Below are 23,922 nucleotides of genomic sequence, written 5' to 3'. Positions count from 1 at the left end.
CCTTTTGAAGCTTGAAGGTCTTGTCTGGGGGCAGCTAGGTGAGATGCCTGTGGCAGCTGGGTTTGTGGGAATTAGTGGAAGAGTGTATGAAAGTGGGAATGGGTGTTGGCAGTGCCAGTATTCTCTCCCAGCCTTGTCTTGCTCTTGCTGCACCATCTTGTACTACTATCATTGCCTCCCTGCTCTGAAGGGTGGTGCCACACAGTGGGCCCCTTGATGGTAAAGGGGATGAAGAGTAAACGCAAAGCTATCTCTGCAGCTCTGCTGGATGCGGGATGGGAACGCCTGATAGCATGTTATGCCAGATGCATACTGGCACTTGGGAGTTCTGATGTTAAATATAGTGGGTCAAGTTAACTTCACAGCTACATTGAAGTCAATGGAATTGCACCAAAGCAATTGAGAAAAAAAATGGTTCAGTGTTTCTTTATCTGTTTCATTGATTGCTAATGTGATTCATATTGAAGCCAAAATCTTAGGGGATAAGATGAAAAAAAAAAAAAAAACCCACAAAAAACAGCCACAATACTAAAAACACAAAATGAACGAACAACAAAATCTTAATAAAATCTTGCTCAGTGTTTCAAAAAATATAATCATAACATTCAATTCAACAGTAAAATCTATTCAACGATATCAATTCACCTTATAAACAAGAGGGTTGTCATGCCAGTTTTACACCAGTGTAATCTATTGACTTCAGCAGAGATACTCCTTTTTTAGCACCATTTAAGGAAGATCAGAATTAGGTCCTGATTAATTAAACCTTATCACTATCTCTCTGAGGTTGTTATGATAGATCTTATTATTAAAGATGAAGAAACTAAGACATATAGAGAGACAGACACATGGAGAAAGAGAAAGGAGTGCACATTAGTGTCAGTTTCATCAATAGATACTATAGTGATTGGTGTCTATAAATAGCAACAACAACAAAAAAAAAAAGAGTAGATAAAGCAGATAGATACAATCCAGGTCTCCTGACTTCTGGTCCTATACTTTAATCACTAGACTACAATAATAAACTTTTAAGAGTGCAAAAGAAAACCCTTAGTAATTCTGAGATGTTGCAAATTAGTACCAAGCATGCATAATTAAATTCATAAATATATATTGTCTGAACATATGATTATAAAAATTGTCTTTCTTTAAATGGACTGCTCTGATGTAAAACTTTTTTTTTTAAACTAAGATGGCTTTTTACTACAAAATGAAACAATTTGAGGTTTAAAGTGGAAAAACCTTTAGCTGATAGCTTTTTGTTCAGCTGAATACATGTATTATGCATTGCAGTGCTCTGGGTTATAAATGTGCTTTGAGCTTGCTGTAATTTATAAGACTTCACTTGTGGCTGATTTATAGGAAATTTCATTAATCTCTACAGCAGAGGGACCTTGCAGATAGCAGCAGATTGAAAATGGACCCAGGGCTGGGGGCTTTAGGAACTAACACAAATGAATCAGCACTGAAAGACTTTGAATGGTAATGATCATTTGCAGAGTGTAAAGGTCTTTTTTCCCTTCCTTCTGCTAAGATCTGAAGGAAAATTTTTGGAGGTAACAGTGAAATTACCAACCCCACAGCTACAGAGATATTTTTAAAAAACATTTAAACAGCTCTTCTTTACTTCTATGTTCAGCACACATTTACTAATGAGTGTTTCTCTGTTGCCAAAGCAGAGACTAGAGGAGGAAATATCATGAAATTGAATGAGTCTGTTTAATGGAAGGGGAGAGCTGATGCTCAGCAGATCACATAAAGCTTTTTTTTTTTTTTTTTTTTTTTAAATCCGCTTCTTTGAAATAAGCAAAACCTTTTACTTGCATTTTTGTGACCTTCTACACCCAGTAGTAAAAGCTTTGCTTGCCAAAAGGCCCCAGGACTGTAGTCACATTTGTACGGGTATAAGGGTTCATATATGCAGTTCTAATTGTAAAGCAGGGAGTTGGGACTTTCACTTGCACCTGACAGTGTTTCTTTTTAACCGTTCTTTTAAATAGAATGTGCCCATCAAGTTTAAAACCATGCATAATTTGGGGTTTCAATCCTATTCATTATTACCTGTACTGGCTTTTCAGGTTCTTGTCACTGGTACTCTGGGCTTCCTTTCTGTATCTTCAGGATGAGTCTCTCTGCTAAGCACTGTTTCGCTGGTACTGGCTATCTGCCATCAAGTTATGCACATTATAACCTAGAATGAAGAACGGACTGAGAGTAGTTTCTAGAATGACCCAAGCTCCATTGCAAGTTAGAACTTGCAGAGTTGTATGGGAAGCTGCAAACATCAAAGTCTGCATCTAATAGAATAGGAAGAGGTTGTCTGAAAAGAGTGGGAAAATATTGACCTATAACAGAGTAACTGTTAATATTTGGAATTAATTTAATGTTTTTCCTCTCTCCCTTTCTTTTTTTCTTTCTTTCAGATTATTCAAACTCCAGAAGGACCAACACCAAATAAATTATGAATGTTGAACAAGATGACCTTACATCCACAGCAGATAATGATAGGTCCTAGGTTTAACAGGGCCCTATTTGACCCCCTGCTTGTGGTGCTACTGGCTCTTCAACTTCTTGTGGTGGCTGGTCTAGTCAGGGCTCAAACTTGCCCTTCTGTCTGCTCCTGCAGCAACCAGTTCAGCAAAGTTATCTGTGTGCGGAAGAATCTGAGAGAGGTCCCAGATGGCATCTCAACCAACACACGGTTACTGAATCTCCATGAGAACCAGATCCAAATAATTAAGGTGAATAGCTTCAAACATTTGAGACACCTGGAAATCTTGCAGCTGAGTAGGAATCACATTAGAACAATTGAAATAGGGGCCTTCAATGGTCTGGCTAATCTCAACACTCTGGAACTTTTTGACAATCGTCTTACCACCATCCCTAATGGGGCTTTTGTATACCTATCCAAACTGAAGGAGCTTTGGTTGAGAAACAATCCTATTGAGAGCATCCCTTCTTATGCTTTTAACAGAATTCCTTCCCTGCGTAGGTTAGATTTAGGGGAACTGAAAAGGCTTTCATACATCTCAGAAGGTGCCTTTGAAGGTCTGTCCAACTTGAGGTATTTGAATCTTGCCATGTGTAACCTTCGGGAGATCCCTAACCTTACACCACTCATAAAACTGGATGAGTTAGATCTTTCTGGGAACTATCTGACAGCCATTAGGCCGGGGTCCTTTCAAGGTTTAATGCATCTTCAAAAATTGTGGATGATACAGTCCCAGATTCAAGTGATTGAAAGGAATGCCTTTGATAACCTTCAGTCACTGGTGGAAATCAACCTGGCACACAACAATCTAACACTACTGCCTCACGATCTCTTCACACCACTCCGCCTAGAAAGGATCCACCTGCACCACAATCCTTGGAACTGCAACTGTGACATTCTTTGGCTCAGCTGGTGGATTAAGGACAAGGCACCCTCCAACACTGCATGCTGTGCTCGCTGCAACACACCTCCTAACTTGAAAGGAAGGTACATTGGTGAGCTGGACCTGAATTATTTCACGTGTTATGCTCCGGTGATAGTGGAGCCACCAGCGGACCTCAATGTCACAGAAGGCATGGCTGCAGAGCTGAAATGCCGAGCATCGACCTCCCTGACCTCTGTATCTTGGATTACTCCAAATGGTTCAGTTATGACGCATGGGGCATACAGAGTTCGGATTGCTGTGCTCAGTGATGGCACGTTAAATTTTACAAAGGTGACCGTGCAAGACACGGGCTTGTATACGTGCATGGTGAGTAACTCTGTTGGGAATACGACAGCTTCTGCCACACTGAATGTGACTGCACTGGACAATGGTTACACATACTTTTCAACTGTCACAGTAGAGACTATGGAACCTTCTCAGGATGAGGCGCGGACCACAGAGCAGATTGGGCCCACCCCAGTTATCGACTGGGAGACCACCAATGTGACAACCTCTCTTACTCCACAGAGCACAAGGTCAACAGAAAAAACTTTTACCATCCCAGTGACAGATGCAAGCAATGGGATCCCAGGAATAGATGAGGTTATGAAGACTACCAAAATCATAATTGGTTGTTTTGTGGCTATCACTCTCATGGCTGCTGTGATGCTGGTAATTTTCTACAAAATGAGGAAACAGCATCACCGGCAGAACCACCATGCTCCAACACGGACTGTAGAGATCATTAACGTGGATGATGAGCTTACAGGTGATACGCCCATAGAAAGTCACTTGCCCATGCCAGCGATAGAGCATGAGCACCTAAATCATTATAACTCTTATAAGTCTCCTTTCAACCACACAACAACAGTTAACACAATAAATTCAATACACAGTTCAGTGCATGAACCGTTATTGATCCGAATGAACTCAAAAGACAATGTACAAGAGACTCAGATCTAAAATATTTACAGAATTGGGGGGGAGGGTAAATACAAAAAAGACAGTTTATAAAACAAATGACACAAATGACTGGGCTAAATCTACTGTTTCAAAAAAAGTGTCTTTACAAAAAAAGAAATTTATTTATTAAAAATTCTATTGTGATCTAAAGCAGACAAAATGATGTGTATTCCTCAAAACCTCTTTTTGCTGCACTTATTTACCCCTCTTCCTCCTTTCTCCCTACCCTACCTGGCCCCAATCCCATTTGCCATATTTTTCATAGGAGATCTTAATTCCCTAAAGGAACTGGTCTAGGAAATTTTGTAAGAATTCTGTTATACTTTGGGAATTTTTATGGTGAACTCTAGTGGTGAGATTCCGTCTATTTTGTATCTTTTTCTGTTTTATTTTTTCTTTTCCCATACCCTTCTTGAGACGGTTCTACAGGAAATGGAGCATTAGCTGTAGATTTGTAAGTGAGAACAAGTAATAACAACAACAAAAAAGCAATTTTTTATTTTTTCATGTAATGACCTGTTCTGTATTTACCAAGAGGACCATTCTGTGGAAGAAGAAACACAAATCCAAGAAATTAATTTACTTGTGAACATCTACAAAACCCAGGATCTTTTAAACAATTCTAAAACCAGAATTTGTAGTACAAACACTAAAATAAGATTATAAATAAAATATTGTGGTTTTTTTTCTGTACTCGGATACAGCTTATTTTTAGTGTGGCTTTAAAAATCAAAAGTTTATTAGAAATTTTACAGTATTCTGATGTGATGGTCCAAAACACAACAGCTTAAGAGTATTACTGCTGCATTTTGGATCATTACTGAAGAATAGCATTGTTTTTATTTTAGTATATATAACTGCATACTAGATAATAAAAATACTTGACTTTTAATGAAAAATTATAATGATTCAGTGTAAGGGAACTTTCAGTTATCTCCATTGCATTCAAAGAAGTAGTCTGCAATCTGCGAAAGATGTCTACAAAGAGTTCAAGTACAAATGGGCTGATTAGACAATGGTGGAAGCTTTGTTCTTATGTTACTTGTACATGGGGGTCAAACATTAATAATAACGCTTTTACTCTTCAAAGCCAGATATTTTGATTGCTTTGGAAGTTCTCCTAGCTGTAAAATTTGTTCAGATACCCAAGATACATCTCTGAGCCTATATTCCTGATGGTTGCAAAATGAAATCAAGGTGCTTTGAAATAAGTGGATTAACCCAGAAGAAAAATGGGTCTAATATATCCTTTTGGCCAAATTCAGAGATGAGTCCAAGTCTCCTTCTTTTGGTCCCCTTTACATGTACGTGATGCCTAGACTGAAAGGTTAAATGCTCTGATGTAGGATGTGTAATCCTCAAAGTTGCAAGTGAATATTACAGCAGAAAAGCTAATTTAAAGAGGAAACTGGAGATAGGTGACAATGAATCTCACTATGCAGGGAGCATAAGTATAGTGCAGAGGGAAACCCAAAGTCCTATAATAATCTCAGAGAAACATTTGGAGACATTATCCTTCAGTGTATTACATGAAAAATAATATATACTCTAAGGCAGTGGTTCTTAACCTTTCCAAACTACTGTACCCCTGAAGCCTGAGTCCCACCCCCACGGGGCTGAGGCATGTAACTTAGTTTCATGGCGCCCCTGTGGCTCCAGGCAATTGCCTTTCTTGCCACCCCCAATACCAGCTCTGCACTTGCGACCCCTCTAAACCCCCAGGTTGAGAAACACTGCTCTAAGAGAATTGTGATGGGGATAAAGATAGATCTGAATTAGACATACTGTAATACTGGGGAGTAAATTGTCTTATAGATGCTTTGTTTGCAAGTCCTGCACTTGAAATGCACTGTTCCATTGTACTGATGTTCCTGTTGAATTCCATATGAACATTGTGGTATAGTTTATTCAGAAACATTGCAGGTGCATTTTGTTCACAGTAAAGTGTTCAGATATTATGGTGATGAGAGTGGCATAAGAACCTATATAGAATAGTTTATCCAGCAGATGCATTTTGCCTAAAGTCTCTGCTCCATCCAGCAACACTAGTTGTATTAAGTTTTTGTCTATTGTACCTGGGCCATCCGGAAGCAACAGATTGGCTGTTGGGGAGTTTTCCATTACAAAATGCTGTCTGCTTTTTTGTCACTCTCTCTTAAAAGAGATGGGGCCTCAACCGTTTTCCAAACAAAATCTCCCATGTTTCAGTAGTTTTTTCTTCTTCCTGCATATTATGGAGACTATGGGTCCTCAATAAAATGAGGGAGGTGGATTTTTTTAATGTGTGTGTATTCTCATAGCATAATGGCTGGGGAAAAGGGTCAGTGAAATTCTTTATTGATTAAAGTGCTGCCAAGTGCTAATTTTTTAAACATAAAATGTTAATTGAGTTGCAGTTGCACCCTGGTGTGTAATCGAAGATTTAAAATAAATAAATAGATAAAATGCATAGAAAATTGTAAAATAATGTGTCCCTTTCCCCCCAAGTGGATATTCTGAACTGCTCATTATAGGGTTAAGGAAAAGACTCCTATGGGTATTATTTGGGGGGAGGAGAGGGATTGCGATTTACGTATATTAATGCAGAAAGGGGTTGGAAAGGCTTAGATGTATCCCCAAACAAAATTTATTTAAGTTTAAGTAGCTGTGGGACATCTCTACGGCTTACTTTTATACCACAGATGCTACAAAATGTCTGTCTATGATGTGCATTAACTTAAAGGAGCCCTGCAGTTTCAATTTCTAACATTTGCACACTGTGGGGAGATGTCCCACAAATGGAAAGGAGGCCAACAGAGTACACCTGTTTCTGTGGAAAGTCTCCTGCTGGGGATTAGTGGACACTGTGCATTTTAGATTTAGGTGCAACATTTTGATCATGCATAGGCACCAGGAAGTGAAACTAACTGGTCTAATTTTGCTGTCCATGTCAAATGAAATGCAAAAAACTAAACAAACATCGACAAGGAACATTAAATCAGTATTTTAAATATTCTTTTATGTTGACTAAATAAGGTGTTTTTAATTATGTGGTAGGGGATTCTCTCTAAACATGGTTTATTACAGCTGATCAAAATGGCAATTATTTTTCAGAGGATATTTGGGGAGAGATTAGTTGTTTTTCTGTTTGTTTCCTGTCAAAATATCCCGAGGGAATTTTTTGTTTTTTCAACAAATAACTGTAACTGAAATAGGGGGTTGAGGGCTGGGAGAAATTTTCAAAAACAGTTTTTTATCATTTATGTTTTTACTGAAAAATTGTTGGTTCTGATTTTTCATCAAAATTGCTTTTCAGTGGAAAAAAAATCAGTCAGCTCTATTGATCCATTTGAAACTACATCAATGCTAATACCCTTTGGGGGGCAGGAGGGCTCTGCATCCTTATTGGACCCCTGAGGATTCCTCTGTTTTTTCCCTTTTTCTGCTACCCAACTGTGGAACTGTCATTGCCTTTCCAAACCAGAATAACTGCACTGGGTCCTCCCCAGAGCTAGTCAACCCCAGATCTTTAACTGCCAGAGGGGATATGGAATAATGTGGAAGAACTCATGGCTACTGAAGCTCTGACACTTCAGAGTTAGAAGCTGTATAGCAGAGGACAGCTACCAGGCAACTATGATGAATTTGCTCTTACTGGTGACATTCTAGATGAGCGATGAAATATTATTTCCTGCACAGGAGCAACAAATGTAATCCTGATTATGAAGTGTCATTTTTTTTAGTGTACAAGTGGGAAAAGATGAAATAATCTCCAACTCACCTGATCAAGGTTGTACAGAGTTAGCTGCTTTCTTCTACAGATACAAATTGCAGAGGATTTTTTCTCAGGAATAGTCTTCAAGTGCACAAAAAGAGGTATTATTATAGAGCTTGAAGTATGCAGAAGGAGCGTGAGAAAAAACAAATAGGTTGCATTTCAGTTCCCAACATAACATGAGCATTTTATGTTACTCTGAAACACATTAAATGTCTGAAAATGATTATGTTGCTGGATTTCTCTTTCTACAGAAAATAGTCTGTGCATTTAACGATTAATGTGGAACCGTTTCCAGATTCCCTTTTACAAATATGATACTGTGGGTCAACTGCAGTATCAGAAAAAGGGAAAACTAAACTGGCATTATCTTTGGAATTTTGGCATTCTAAATTTGGTGTGGCATGTGCATTATGCATAAGCTCTGTTGCAGGCTTCTCTGGTATGAGATGTGAGCATTACTATAGTCCTTTGAACAAGAAGGATGAAGAATTCCATAAACCTGTTTTCCCCTTCCCTCAAGTGCATATTCCCTATATTCATGCCTTAAGAATGGTATTTTCTATATTGCATTTCTTTTTGAAAACCAAAAGATAAAAGTCCATGAAACATTAGAAGCTGAAAGGGCAGAACCTGTACAATTTCACTGCAAAGAAATAAATAAAATCAAGTTTTATCCTAGTCTTACATGAGATAGTGAGAAGAACATATATTATCAGTTATCTCAAATGTCTCTGTTCCCCCTCTGTATAAATATACATGTATAACCAAAGATTCACTTAATCCAGTGGCTAACAGCTGTAGCAGCTTCATTTACAGTTGTTCTAATAGGACAATAAATAGGGGAAAGATGCTAATGCGAGTATTGGGTTCCAGTGATTGTAGTCTCTATGTTGGCATTAATTTGCAAATACCTCCACTTCCCCTGCTATTTGGATACTGCAGAACTGATGAGGGGACTGTGGCCAGGCGTTGCTTTGGGCAGATCCTGGGGAGCCTACACAGAGTAGCTGCAGTGCCTGTGCACCATGAAGCCTATCTTTGTGCTGGTACCCTGTGCACTACCACACAGCGAAGATCCAGATGGAAAGAGCATTACTGTAGGCGGTTGGCTGCTCCCCACCTCGAAGGACAGATTCAGGAGTAGTTAGTAAGGGCTAAAGAAATGCAGCATCCAGTATGTTGTGGCTGGAAATGGGAGCAGAATTCCTTCCCTCCAGTCTTTGGTTAACTCCACTACACGAAACCCAGTTCCTAAGTCTTTAACTCAAGCAATAAGATTTAAGCCTTAACCACTATGGCTGAATCCCATACACTGACCTATACTGTGAATTTTGCATGAATGGCAAAGTCATCATATTTTCATAAAATGTTGCTGTCTTTTTGCGGTAGTATGGCTTAGTGGGTAATGCATTGGAGTGGGATTCAGGAGACCTGAGGTTTTTTTCCTGGCTCTGCTATAGGCCTGCAGGGTGAGCTTTGACAAGTCCTTTCACCTCCCTGTAATTCAGTTTCCCCATGTGTAAAAAAAAAAAATATGATACTGACCTCCTTTGTAAAGCACTTTGAGATCTATTGATGAAAAGCAGTATATAAGAAATCAGTATTATTATTATTGTTATTTATGATGGTTTGAGCAAGACTGGGAAAGGAATTTCTAGCTCATACCATCCCCACTCCAGACTCCAAGCATGCTAGAAATGGCATCAGAGGGCTAGTAGCCATTATTGCTGTAGTCCATAGGGTAAGACCTCCTAAAGGCTCAGTCCAGAGTTCCAGAAGCTGGAAAATTCCAAGAGTGGGATTACGTGATTTACATCAAGCAGGATTTGGCCTGTGGTGGTCAACAACCTACCCAAGCACATGTCGTCTTGCTGTCATTCCTTTATAGCTTACATTTATACAGTATGTGGTATCCTGAAAGATCCCAAAGTGCTTTACAAATGGCTGGGTCAGTGAACCTATCTTTAACTTGAACTCTATCTGAGATTCAGAAATGTGTGTTTCTTCTATGTTCCAACCCCATTTCAAGTACTTTATATTGGCTGAATGAAGAAACACTAAAGTACCCAGAGAAGTGACTATGGTTACTTCATATAAACGAGGATGGGGAAAAAATCTATATTTTTCTCATCTTTGAAGAATGTAGTGCTTAAAAAAATGAGGGAAGATCATCACATTTTTTCTGACATGAAGAAGGAATTTCTATAGTGATTAAAACATGTACTGGTAGTCAGGACTCCTAGGTCCTGTTCACAGCTCTGCCACCAACTTGATGTGTGATCTTAGGCAATTCATGTAAACCTTTCTGTGCATTATTTTTCCCATCTGCAAAAAGATGATCATACTGTCCTTCCCCACTGGTGGCTTGTGAAGCTTAATTAAAATATGAAAAATGGTCAGCTGAATGCTGCATGGAAAAGTTGCTATGTAAATACAAACTCTACACATTTAAAAATCACGGTATCCTAATGGAGACAGCTGCTGTGGCTTTTAGACCTTTACAACCAGGCTGAGTAGATAGTGGAGATACCTGAAGAGGATAGATGCTAGTGGAATGCCTCGGGGGGTTCTACAAAAAATATGCCTCATTTCAGCCCTAACACTCTCTAACACTCATGAAAATTCCTCCACACTCAGGGACTGCAAATACAAGGATTCCAGCTGCCCTCTGTCTACTGTGGATGTGTGTGGACTTCATGGACCTTCTAATTTGCTTGCTCATTCATATAGGAGCATCCAGACTCTGATCTTTCAACTCTGGAATGCTCTCCCAGGCAAAGCAGATGTGAAAAATCTGTATTAGGTCATCTAGTGCTTCTCTTCATGCTATTTTCTCCAGACAGCACAGGTGAACTCCCTGTGACCCCCAGGGATTGCTTGAGTCCCCTTTTAAAGGGACGAACAATGAAGTTTCCTGCATTTTCTCTGATTCTGTATTTCAATAACAACATTTTGTTATGTATCCAGAGATTCAGAAGGCTGTTTCGGATCTTTTTACCAATTAAAAGAGAAAGGGTAAGTTATATTGGTAGTTTATGTATTAATAATAGTTAAATAAGATTATTATTAATACAAATGTACTTTAGGACCCTGTCAGGGGGGAGGCAGTTTATTATAAATAATTCCACTATGATACCAGAGACAGAGATAGCTCATACACTATGAAAAATATGCACGTGCGCGTGCGCACACACACACATACATGAAATGTGGCGTTCTTTAAGAATGGGATACTACAAATGGGATTAGAGAAATTAAAAAGGAAACAGACTTGTGGAGAAAGGGAAAAAGTAATGGAAGGGTTGTGGTGGATGTCCAGGAGAACTGAACTGAGGCTTCCGCAAAATAGATTTGATCACCTAAGTATTTATCATTCAGTAATTGAATCCCCCCCAAAGATCAGATTTGGTCCAATTGTTTCAGCATGGAAATGAGTTCTTCTTTTGCCTCCACCACTAACTTTCTGTATGGTTTTAAGACATTGTCTTAGCTACAGCTGGTCTGAAATTTTTTGACAAAATGATTTTTCATCAGAAAATGCTGATTCACTCAAACCCTTTTTTTTTTTTTTTTTTTTTTTGTGGGAACATACCGGTTTCAACAAAACTGTTGTTGAGAAAGATTCCTCAGGTTGAGGACAGCATTGTTTGTTCAAAGAGATAGAGAGCCCCCACTATAGGCAGTAGGCCAGAACACTGACCTGGGACATAAGAGACCCACTTTCAAATTCATTCTCTTCCTGATATGTATCAGGGACTGGAACCCAGGTCTTCCACCTCTCAAGAAAGCATCCCAGCCACAAGTTATTGGGTATTCTGGGGTGTGTGTGGCGGGGAGCTTCCACAGTCTCTCCTGTTAGAGCTGTTCCCCTGTGTATACATAATTAAATGAATATTAATTGAGTCAAAGATTGATTCAGTACACGAGTGGTTAGGCCACTCATCCGGAATGTGGGAAAATCAGATTCAAGTCCCTCTTCTGAGTTAGAGAGAGCAGGGACTTGAATCTGGTCTTTCATTTCCCAGGTATGTACCTTTACCACTGAGTAGCCTAGTAGCTATCCAGGGGAGCCTATGTCTCTTTCTGGTTTATTATAACAAAAAAAAATTCAAAAGTTATTGGTTTCATCCCATTGCGGACTGATAAAATATTTGAAATCAGGAAATTTTCACAGGATGGGAAAATTATTTCCCACCCAGCTCTAGTCTTAACCTCTCTGCGCCTGTTTGCCCATTTGTAAGAAATAGGGATAATAGTATTTTACTCACATTTGAGATCTATACATGAAAAATGCTATGATTATTAAAAGTTGGAACTCAGATATCTGTCAGGTAAGTAGATTATTTAGTTGGGAGGACTCTGAGAAGAGGATTTTATCATCCATTGTGTAACCCTATTTAGGAGAAGTATCATTTGATCCAGCAACAGACCCCACCGCAATGTGAACAGAGTGTGTTATAAATGATGGGACTACGCTCAGTACAGTAAAGTGCTATGCACACAGGAATTCCTCATTGTTCCTTCAATTGACCAAATCAGTTTTATGTTTGTAACCAAGATTTTCAAAAAAGTGATTAGTGAGTCTGGGTGCTTCAATTTTTGGGGGCTCAACTTGAGCCACAATAACGGGCCCAAATTTTCAGAAACTGCTGAACTCTCTGAAAATCAGAACCTTTTAAGGCATATCAAGTGGAGTAACCCAAAAACCGAGGAACTTAAAATCCCTCGTCTCTTTTTAAAATCTTGGCATTTGTCACTTCAGAGCAATTGATCATTTTAAACACTATAGACATGGACAGGTTTTATTTTGGATGCCTATTAATTTTGCCATAGATCTGCCATTTTGGTCTGATACACTTATTGTAAACCACATTAACCCAATATGGTTCTTTTTCCTGATACTAATGGACCTCAGATTCTTTACCTCAAACAATAGAGTCAAACGATTTTGAATCCAGAGTTCCTATGTTCACTCCTCACAGATAAGCTAAGTAGAAGCATTGGCTAAAATTTCCAAAAGTATGTAAGTGATTTTTAGAGCCTAAGTCTCAAAAGGGATTTAGGTACTTGAGAGTCTAAGTCTCATTGGATTTTGGTGAGACCTAGAGTCCTAAACACCTATGTCACTTTAGAAAATGGAAATTGGGTTCCTACATCACTTAGGGTTAGAGCCACAAAAGGACTTGGGTGTTTAAACACCTAACTCCTGTGTGTACTGCCACCTAGTGTAATCCCTGGGCCTGAGTTAGCTGCCCTATCTGCTATACAATGCATGGGGGAAATTAAGCACTTAAGAAACCAGTCCTCAGAAGCCAGTAAGATGAGTCAGGAGTCACCTAAACTAGCCAGGAGTGAAATGTAAAGCACAGGAGTGGGATTTAGGGCCTAGATTCACAAGGTACTTAGGTGTCTAACTCCCTTTGATCTAAGCCTTAGACACCTCACTGACAGGCTGGCGGAAGGTCCCTATCTCTGCTCAGGCTTCTCAGCTGTGAATTCTTTCCTGGAGTTGGATGCCTAAACCAGGTCACCCTTTTTCACCCAGGGTACGTCTGAATAGCCCATGGATGTGAGCCTCCCAGCTGGGATTGACAGACTGAGGGTAGCAGGACTTGTGCTACTGCTCTAACAATAGCTGTGTAGACAGCGCTTTCAAGTTGTGCCTTTAAAGTGCTAGTGTGTCTGTTGAACAATGGGTCTGAGAATGTCACGGACACCTAAATGTTGGATTTAGCTGCCTAAGAAGCTATGTGGATCTAGCCCTTAGGCACTTTTGAAAATGCTACCCTCGCTACACCTGAACCAACCCTTCTCATGTCCTTGCAGCTAGTGTCCCCCAGTATTTCTCTGGTACCTTACATGTTTTTATGTTCAAGTCTGCCATTGCTAAACAAATTGGCCCTGAAGGACAAGTTTATGAAATACCATTTAATTTTTCCAATGCAGCACATCTCTCTCCTTATAATCAAGGAAAGCCTTGGGTTTGAAAACAAGGATTGTATTCTTTGGGCATATGAAACTTTAAAGCTTCTAAGTCATGTCTAGACTCATCTTTTACAAAAACAAACAAATAACAGTGCTCTGAGATTGTTCAAAAACAAATGCACCAACAAGTAATGGTTTCCCCTCTCTTTTTCTCTACCTTTTCTCTCTCTTCAACAGCTGATTCTCCTTTGATTCTGCAGCCAGCTCAAGGCCCTGTCAAACTGGGTATCAAGTCTCAGAAAGATTGTCAGTCACCATGGCCTACATGTAGGACTTCAGCAATCTCATAGAGATATTTTTTCCCCTTTTACAAATTTAATTGCCTAGCTTCAGAGTGTTCAGAATAGCATGGATTGTGCATTAATATTGGCAGTCATCCCTTTTTTCTTCTCCCAGAAGATATTGGCTCAGAATGTTTCCCCTTCTATCTCCCTGCTGATTTCTGAGACTGCAATGGGGAGAAAAGGTAGCTTTAGCTCTTCCTAAGCTTTCATTAATGAGACAGAGGGGCTACCTGCTCAGGGAAAGAAGAATGAAGTTGAATGCACAGGGGGTGGGGAGAAAAGAGGAGGCTGAACTGAGCACTATGGGAGATAAGAAAAGTATGATGAAGAGGGAAAAAGGATGAAAAGCAGGGAAGTGTAATCTCCCCATTCATTCATCTTCTTGTCTTCTCTCATTCAATTTTTGCATTTCTTCTTCTTGTCTCCTTCTTGATATAAGAAGATACCATGGTGATTGGAGAATTATACAGCGATTAAATTGAAAACTGTCAGAAGGACCATTTTAAAAAAAAATGGTAATGAAAAACTAACAAAGAGGACTGGGGACAGGTGTCTAATTGGATGTGGGTCACACCCATCTCAGAAGAATTTTTAGGATGTTCTGATATTTATAAAGTTAAGAGAAATGGGATGACAGTAAGCCCATGAAAATTTAGGTTGAATGGTTGAAAAAATTTCCAAACAGATTGGTTAATTTGGGAAAATGCCTCCCAAGGGAATTAGTGGAAAACTTTATATGCTGAACATCTAATTGGCTATTTGTTCAGTAAATATAATTTTACCCAATTTCTTCTGGTTTTGAAATCCGACCTTAAAATTAATCAGGACAAAGCATTAGAATATATAAAATGGCCAAGGATGGTAGTAATTAAATACTTAGCCTAATGAGATCTTTCCATCTCTAATTTGTATGATTCCTATAGGTAATCTAATCCACATCCTTGGGAGGCCAGAAGAAATTCATACTTTTTCTACTTCTTCATCCAGCTAATTTTTAAATGTCTCAAACAATAGAGCCTCCATCATTTCTTTTGGGTGATGGCTCCTGTTTTACAGAGCTCACTGTTGGGAAGATTCTCCTAATATATAGCATGTACATCTTTTTCTTAATTTCATACTGCTTTAGTGGGAAATGGGCTAGGTGTCTAAAAAGTCCTTCTCTGTATATTGTTTCTATGATTCTCCAAATTTGTAAATTAATTTTAACAGTGTTTGTGCCAGTTATTGCATTACCCTTCAGACAATATTCCATTCCAACACATCAAGTTCCAGTACCACCACCAAGACTCCTGACTCTCAAAAAAGATGGTGATTCATCTAGCAGATAGGTTCTCTATAATTGCCTTGTTAACAGAAAATCACATAGACTGGGTTCACCCTTTTATAGGTTCTTTCCCAGAATGCTTTTCTTGGTAGCTGCTCCTTTAAATGAGGGAGAGAGAAGCAGCCTTGTCCATGTGACAGCTACAAGCTACTACTCCCTGCCTTCCAGCTGGTAAGTATTTTTATCTCCTGTTATGTTTTCTTTTGGTGTTCCCTTTTCTCTCAATAGTATAGAGGCAATTTGCTCTCCAGCTCTTCTATCTTCTCTCTACTCTTCTCCACATCCTCTTTCTCCACCCCCATCATTTTCTGCCCACCATTTTTCCTCATGGAATTATATTTGCTTTCCCATCAGTTTTGTTCCTTGCATAAACTTGGTCTGCAGTTTGGCTGTGCACTCTTAAATAGCGACTGCATTTCACCTCAGAGGAGGGAACATTTCAATGATAAATGAAAGCTATCCATGCTTAAAGTTTGCATAACAGTTTTGTGACTTTGAAAGTGCTTTGTCATCCTTTGGTGCAAATGTGAGGCCATGATTTTTCAGCTCTCTCACTATCTCACTTTTCTGTGCCCTCCATGACTTTTTTCATATTTATTTGTATTGTGTTTGAATGTCTTTTATCTACCCTGTCTGGCACAATCAGTGCTTATTTTGTTTTTAAAATATTATTCTGATTAGTAGAACTAATGAAAATGGTTGGGTTAATAGCCATGAAGACTGAAGTCTTCTATCTATATACCCACCACACAGATAGAGCATGGCAACTACCAAATTCCTCACTGATAGATAACTAATCCTATAGTTTAGCCTTCTCTCTGGGGAGCGCATGATTCAATAGATAGTGCACTGGACTAGGGTTAGGAGAACTTGGCTTTATTCTTGGCTCTACCACTGATCTACAGTGTGATCATGGACAAGTAATTTAATCACTGTGCCTCAGTTTCCCCATCTGTAAAATGGGGATAATGATAATTTCTCTGGTTTGTAAAATACTTTGAGAACTATGGATACAAAATATAATGTAAGTGCTAAATATTATTATGATGATTATTATGATGATTATTATTGCTGAACTAACAATTTCTTCAAGTTCACTTTTGGTTCAAAATTATTCTGCATTTTTATGTGAGAATTTCAGATCTAGGGATTGATCTAGAAATCTAGAATTCTCTAAGTACAATCAATATGTGCTATTGGAGCTGTTTTGGGTTATTTGTCAGATAAATCACATGGCGTTTCTGTTTCTGATTGGATGAGCACACAAGTGTTTCTGCCACAAATAATGGCATGTGCAGATTGTGAGTGGTTTTAAAACAGCTATATAAAGTATGTCTACACAGCCTGCCCTTGAGCATCCATGCTGCATTGTAAATCTGGGTTTACAGTTGTTGGTCCTAGGTCTCACAGCCGTGCTAATGCATCCATACAGCACCGTGAAGACTTTCTGACTCTGCTCTGCAGCTTGAGCTGCATCCACATTGCAGAATGATAGGATTTGGACCTGAGTCACAGAGACAGGCTCTGACCCATCCCTATCGCAGTGTAATAGGACTTGGATCCTGAGTGCTTATTGACCTGAGTCAGACTAATTTTTTTTGGACAGAAGTGGGGCTTGGGCTTAAACCTGAGTCAGAGCCTGGGCTTAGTGTACACATACCTGTAGATACATAAGAGGGAATAAGATGCTACTCCTCAGTCTTTGGTTGCAGAGATGAAGCAGACTCCACACAGCTGATAGTCCGTACCCTTGAGCAAGGAGGTGGAGAGAAGCTGTGAGAAGAACCTTGACTCTGTTCCCCCAAAATACCAATCAGAAGAGGTGCACTGGCACGAGTGAGGGGTAATGCACTACACTTGGTAAAGGGTTGTATCAAATTACTCTTGCTTTCCCCCCAAGCTGGGCTGCTCTTGCGGCAGTGCTGCTGAATGCCATCACTGGCCCTTACACGGGGCTGTGCTAGAGGCTAGATCTTAATTTTAATTCAGATTTTGTAATTGGCTGTCTACACATATTTTTGCAGCATAAAATGCAGAAAATGTTTGTGGAAAGAGAATATAAGGGGCTGGCATGTCAGTGAAGCAACTGTACCAAAAAAATGAATATTCGTAGTTTTCTTTAAATTAAGCATTCACCTATCTTTCTACAGAACCTCTCAATAACGGGTTTCAAAACCCTTTATAAATATTTATTCAAAGCCTCTTCACACCAGTGTGCAGTAGATAAATAGTATGTCCATTTTACAGAGGAATATACTGAGGCACAGAGGAGACCCATGACTTACGCCTGCCATCTCAGTGGCTGACCCCGAAATAGAACTCTGATTTCCTGACTCTTCTGCTGTCAACGTTAAGAGTACATGCACTTTAGCGTTCTCCTCTGCCCTATTGTAACTATAGGCTAATGGAAAGACAATATCTTTTCCAAGGGAAGTTTGTAAGGGTTAATGTGGCTTTTCATGTCTCGGTTCTTGGGATGAAGTTCCCAGATAGTTAGCGGCAACATCTCTTTCAATCAAATGGGTGAAGACAAAAGGGTTAACCATCATCATTATCTCTTTGTCCCATATTCCTAAAGAGCATTTTTATTGGTGTTTGAATGCATTTCTTTAACTGCCCTGTTAATCACTTAAAGTAAATCTTTAGCCAGTTTGTTCACTCAGCAGATTATATGTAACCTTGTGCGTTTCAGTAGTGGATGCCTCATGCAATGGGATTACTGCTCTAACAATGCAGTATCATTTCATCACCATGTTTGGGGAAATATAAATGGAGAGGAAGAAACACAATTAACTACTACGTTAAGTGAAAATGAAAAAAAAAAAAAAAAAAAGGAACTCTGAAAATTTGTCCCCAAATTTAGGTTTTGTAAATTTAAATAGGAGCATGTCCTATTTATTTTTTTAATCCAGTGAAAACAAGGAACAGTTTACATTTCACATTTGCAGCTCAAACATTTGTCGTGGAAAAGATCACGCAGCTTCTCTTTTAGGGTTGGAACGAGCAGAACCTTAATTGTGACATACACACAGGCAGCTATAGCTATAGGGAAGCCCAGGCAGCACGTCCCTGTGCTGATCTCTGGAACTTCACCTTGGTACAAAATACAGATGGCTTATATAGGTTTTTTTAAGATTCCTTTTTACATACAGATCGTATAGTGGAGTTTCTGATACTTAACAGGTCATTTACCACACATAGGGTGCTTATAACACACAGTGGGGGTCTCATGGTGCCAGCATGTCCCGGTGATTCTTTTGGTGCCAGTGAGTCCCGAGTCACATACAGCCACTTGTTATCTATCTGACAGGGTATGGCTGGGTGCTATTACAAAGGTAGTTAACGTCTTACAACATAGACCAGCGATTTTGCATTTCTATTGTAGTTCTAAGACATCCTGCCTGAATTTAGCATTTCTATCACATTCCAGGCTAAGGCATCTTGTCTGAATTTTTGTGATTCCACATATTACAGCATTGTTCCAATGCTTAAGAGAGAGAGCATGAAACTGACCAGAAGCTGACTAAAAAAAGACCAGAAACTCACTAGTCTCTTTCCTTCACTTTTTTTCCCCAAGACAAAAAGGCAAAGAATAAACAAACAGCATAAATATTGCAAATTAATTAGAGTTAACTAATGGTTTCATCTTGTATGCTGATTTAGATAATTACTAAAAAAGAGCAATCACTGAGACTGAATTCCACTGTATTGTCATAGCTTGAGCTTTCACTCATTTTCCTTTTATATGAAATTCAATATGCCCTCTTCTAGCAAAGTAGAGCTAATCTGAAAGAGATATATGCATGTACATTTCATAACGTATACAAGACCAAACCATTTTTTCCCTGTTTCAACCAACTGGGTGGGTAGGAGTGTTGAAACTGTTACAGTGAGGCCTTTGGACAACCTTTGTCTTCTAATAATGACATAGAAGTCTGTCTTCTCTAAGTAAATACAAGACATATTCTAACCCCAAAACTTGGTTTCTGCTTCTGTGCAATAAGAAGAAAAACAACCCAAAAATGAAAAGGGATGGATTTGAGGGTCAGGACAACTTTTATCTGCCCCCCCCGACCCTCGCCCCACACACACACAAATGTTTTTATATGGCTCTTCTTTCGAGGCTGGGTAATTTCATCACCGTGGTGATTATCATTTGATGTCATGACTTTGTGGTGTAGGATGGGTGAATATATTGGGGAAAATTAAGAACTAACTTGAATTTTACCCCAAAACGTGAACTGAACTCCTCTCTCTGTCCCCATCCATGGCGCAAATAAATTAATAAAAATAAGAATGTTAAGCTAACTTAATGTAATATTTTTTGGTCCACCTGGTTCAGGCTGGAAATGTTAATGCCAAAATTCCGAGAGGAGAGAGATTTATTTCATGGTGTTTCTAGCCTAACCTCATTTACACACAGGAATTACTTTAATGAAATATCACAGAAAAGCCTTTTCTATTAGATTTACAGCCCAGTTTTTCAAACTGCTGATTTGGATCATTCTAAATGTTGGGATTTTATTTAGTCACTTTGAACAGTCTTCTAATCCAGGGGTTCTCAATCTGGAGAATTGAATCCCTGGGGGATTGTCAGGGGCCATGGCTAACCTTTCCTTTTTGAATTACTGAATTGAAAAGGAGTACTAGCTACATCTTTACTAGATGGGAAAGAGGCCCCCAGCTGAAGACTGGAAAAAAACAAGGGGTGGTGGTATGGAAAATGTTGAAAACTACAGCATTTGAGGTTTCTAGCTCTCATTAACTTGTAGCACAAAATCACACAGGACGAGGTTGTCTAAGTACTCATATATAAACAGAGATGGGTTTGAAACAAAACCTGGGTCCCACAAAAAAACTTGAATATCTGGTGAATTGAGATGCAGATTCTAACTGGGCTATGTGGACTAAATCAAACTGATCCAACTCTTTGCCTTGGGCCTGTCTCTACTAACTGTTTAAATAGGTCTTAGTATTGCATGCTATTTTGTGAATGCTGTTTTCCAGCCTCCTCCAACTCTTTTGTCTGTGGGATTTGTAATAGCTTTCTGTATTTCTTAGTGTATATCAGTACATTAATAAGAGAGTCCACAGCGTGATACTTTAGCTGAAGAAAGGTGGGGGAGGGAACAATCTGAAATTTCCTAAGAATTGGTAAGGAATTCCCAGGCTTTTCTGGGTGATGTTTCCTGTTGTTATGTCCTGAGTGCATACAACATATTTCATAAATACCATAGTTGAATGCTGTTTTCCCAACCAAATATTTACTTTGTGGGTTTGCCCCCAGCTCACACTTTTTTTTAATCTGGGATTATTGGGGGAATACTTTCGGACCCTACAAATATAAAAACAGGTGTTCAAGCAATTTAAAATTTGGTCACGGTTGCTTGATTATTTCTCTGTGGTGGCTGAGTTGTTTTATTGTGTGAAATAACATAATGATGTTACATTCCACTGCCATCTATACCTACCACAAAAAAAGAAATTGAGCTGGTTTTAAATACGTTCTGAGTTATAATTACCTGAGAGGGCAAACGTGAATTGTGGAATGGTACAGGAGAGCGCTGAAATCTGATTCATATATTGGCAGCCAGTGCCTGGTGGGTACTTAATCCACAAGGATTTTAATCCCTTTTGTTCTGCACCCAATATACCTGGACTTTAGAAAGTTTCAGTTTACCTACTGGTTAATGAAAATCAGTTTTGTTGTGATGCAAAGGGATGGATGTAGCTCATCAACCAAAGGTCCCTTGTAACCCACAAGATCTTATGTTGAGTTGTATTGCAAAGATATATGGGGCCAGCTTTACCCCTGGTGAAATCCATTGAATATGACCCCACTGTGCATGCAAAGACAAACTGTATCTTGCCCTCTGTGGGCACAAAGTGTCCTCTGGTAGTAGAACCTTTGTTTCACAACAGGGGGCTGGAAGTGGCGTGATTTGGCGACACAGCAGGTGTGCACTCCTTGTGTGATGGAAAGGTGCATTTTGTGGCAGCTTTCTACACACTGTCAGGGATGGGGTGGGAGGATCCTCTGCTCTGCAAGTCCTCCCAACCTCTCCCTGGCCACAGAGTGGCTGCATTAGGGACAGTTAAGGAGAATATTGCAATCTCAGGACTGAAGAACAGCTGCAGAGTTGGTCCAATGCTTCTTCATAGTCTCTGGGGGATTACACAACATACAACACAATCCAGGGTACTGTTTCCATAGGAATGTACAGAATTGGTCACAAAGGCACTTACTAAAGGTTAATGGTGGAAAGGGAGCTTTTCATAGTTGCAGCTGGGAATTAGGTGCCTAACTCCCACTGGAAGTCACCTGGAGCAGGTGCCCAACTCTTATTTGTACCTTCTGTGAATCTCCTCCTTAGAACTATAGGAAGCATCTGTATTTTGTATCCAATGTGAAACCTATAATGAAGTTCCACACAGTTTGCAAGCATCTTTGCTCTGGGAAATATGCTCCAGGTCCCTTGGGTTTTATTTTATTGCAATCATCTTCTAGAAATATTTGGTTACTTTGAGGGGAGTTTTTGTCTGTGGACTTCTCTATTTTCATGAAGCAAATATCACTTATGAGTGTCTGTGATATAAAGGGTTTGCCCAAATTAGAGAGATTGGCACAGGTCACAGTTTCTAGCATGTAAAATTGGGATAAATGAGAGTGTGAAATATTAAAAAGGGAAACAACCTGGCATTGGGAAGTGAGAGCCAAATGGAATCAAAGCCCTGCTGCATTCTGATGCTGTCTATGAGCAGATTGTAAATGAAGATTTGAAAAGCAGCTAGTGTGAAAAACAAGGTGGGTGAGGTAACATATTTTGTTGGCCCAACTTCTGTTGGTGAGAGAGACAAGCTTTTGAGCTTACACAGAGCACTTCTTTAGGAGTGAAAAAGTATTCAAACAAAGTGAATTCCTAAATGCGGCCTAATGCAAAATCTTTAGCAACTTCTCTTCCCTTTTTCCTAGTATGAGAAACTAGAAAAGGGGAGTAGAGGAGGTGTCAAGATCCATGGAGCAAAATCAATTCAGTAGTCCTACTTCTTCTGACGAGGAAAAATCCCAGACATTTGCAGGGATGATAAGTGCCTTATTCCACCCACCACTGCCTCACCAACATTGAAATCCTAATCTCTTTGAAACAAACTGCATGGCAATTAGTTTGGATCTCCAAAGGAGAGAGTCACCTTGTATCTCATTAGGATTGGAAGAGTGACTCCAACAGTACTCATTTTCTGTTTAATACAACATTTTAAAGAATACTTTGGGAACACTGGTTGAGAAATTATGGAAATATTTTAATTGGAGATAGATGTGTGCATTTTGGAACTTGTGGCTTTTCAAATTCCCCTCCCATTTTCAAGCACTGGTTCTCAGTAAAATGTGTATGAATAAAGCTGACAGTATTAGGTACTATTAATAAATAGCAACACCATGACAGACACTCACAGATTACACTGTAATTCATGGTTTTTCTTTTATTTTAATTTGGTGCTTCAGAGGGTTCTTTGGAGGGCAGAGTATATGTATGAAATTATATTTGTTAATATCACCATTGAAACCAAATAGCAGCCTTAACAACTTTCTTCTTTCCCTCTGTGGAATTTGCAGTTGAGAATGGTTTCCATTTAATAAACTCCTAATGCTTTCATGGAAATGCTTGCAGGCCTTAGAAGTCAAACAATTTCAAGACTTTCAGTGTATTTATTTTCTCATTTTTTGTGTTAAAACACCCTGCTGCAGGTGCCAGCGGTATCAGGTCTCTCAAATCCCACTATGGAAACAATGCATGAGTCAAAATATTTATATTTTTAGGTGGTGGTAAGGGAGGCTCAATCCCTCCTTCAGATAAGCCTACACTTTCAAAGAGTATAGAATAAGATACCTCTAAATTGTCACCCAAAACTCATTCAATTTGATTGTTGTAGCTTATGAGGGTCAAAAAAGTTAACATGAGGGAATTTTTAAAAACACCTCTGAATTGTTTTGGTTTGAGATAACAGCAGATATGCTGAAATACCAAGAGAAAAAAAGTTGTTTTTATGGTATTTTCAACGTGGCCAGAAAGGCATGCAAATGCCCCAAGAAAGTACATTCTCACATTATTTCCATCCTAGAGCATGATCTTACACTATAGGAGTTTTTCCATTGACCTGACTGTGAACAGGACAACCCCCTAATGAATTTCT

The 23,922-nt window shown here is 39.2% G+C and overlaps 1 protein-coding gene across 2 annotated transcripts in view; it reads left to right on the top strand.

Moving 5' to 3' along the window:
• The window catches only part of LRRC4C (leucine rich repeat containing 4C), a 118,734-nt gene extending 113,662 nt beyond the window's left edge, over positions 1-5,072 (top strand). For both annotated transcript variants that reach the window (XM_067557581.1, XM_067557580.1), the window contains one exon: positions 2,424-5,072. In XM_067557581.1, coding sequence (XP_067413682.1) covers positions 2,466-4,379 — 1,914 coding nt within the window. In that variant the 5' untranslated portion in view covers positions 2,424-2,465 and the 3' untranslated portion in view covers positions 4,380-5,072. The remainder of the gene's footprint in view (positions 1-2,423) is intronic.
• Positions 5,073-23,922: the final 18,850 nt, after the last annotated feature.

The sequence above is a fragment of the Emydura macquarii genome, unplaced genomic scaffold (assembly GCF_026122565.2).
Source record: "Emydura macquarii macquarii isolate MOO-44397 ecotype Brisbane River unplaced genomic scaffold, CSIRO-AGI_Emac_v2 contig_1876, whole genome shotgun sequence".
Classification (NCBI taxonomy): Eukaryota; Metazoa; Chordata; order Testudines; family Chelidae; genus Emydura; species Emydura macquarii.
The sequence above is the reverse complement of the archived record's forward strand: the minus strand, read 5'-3'. Positions and strand labels throughout refer to the sequence as shown.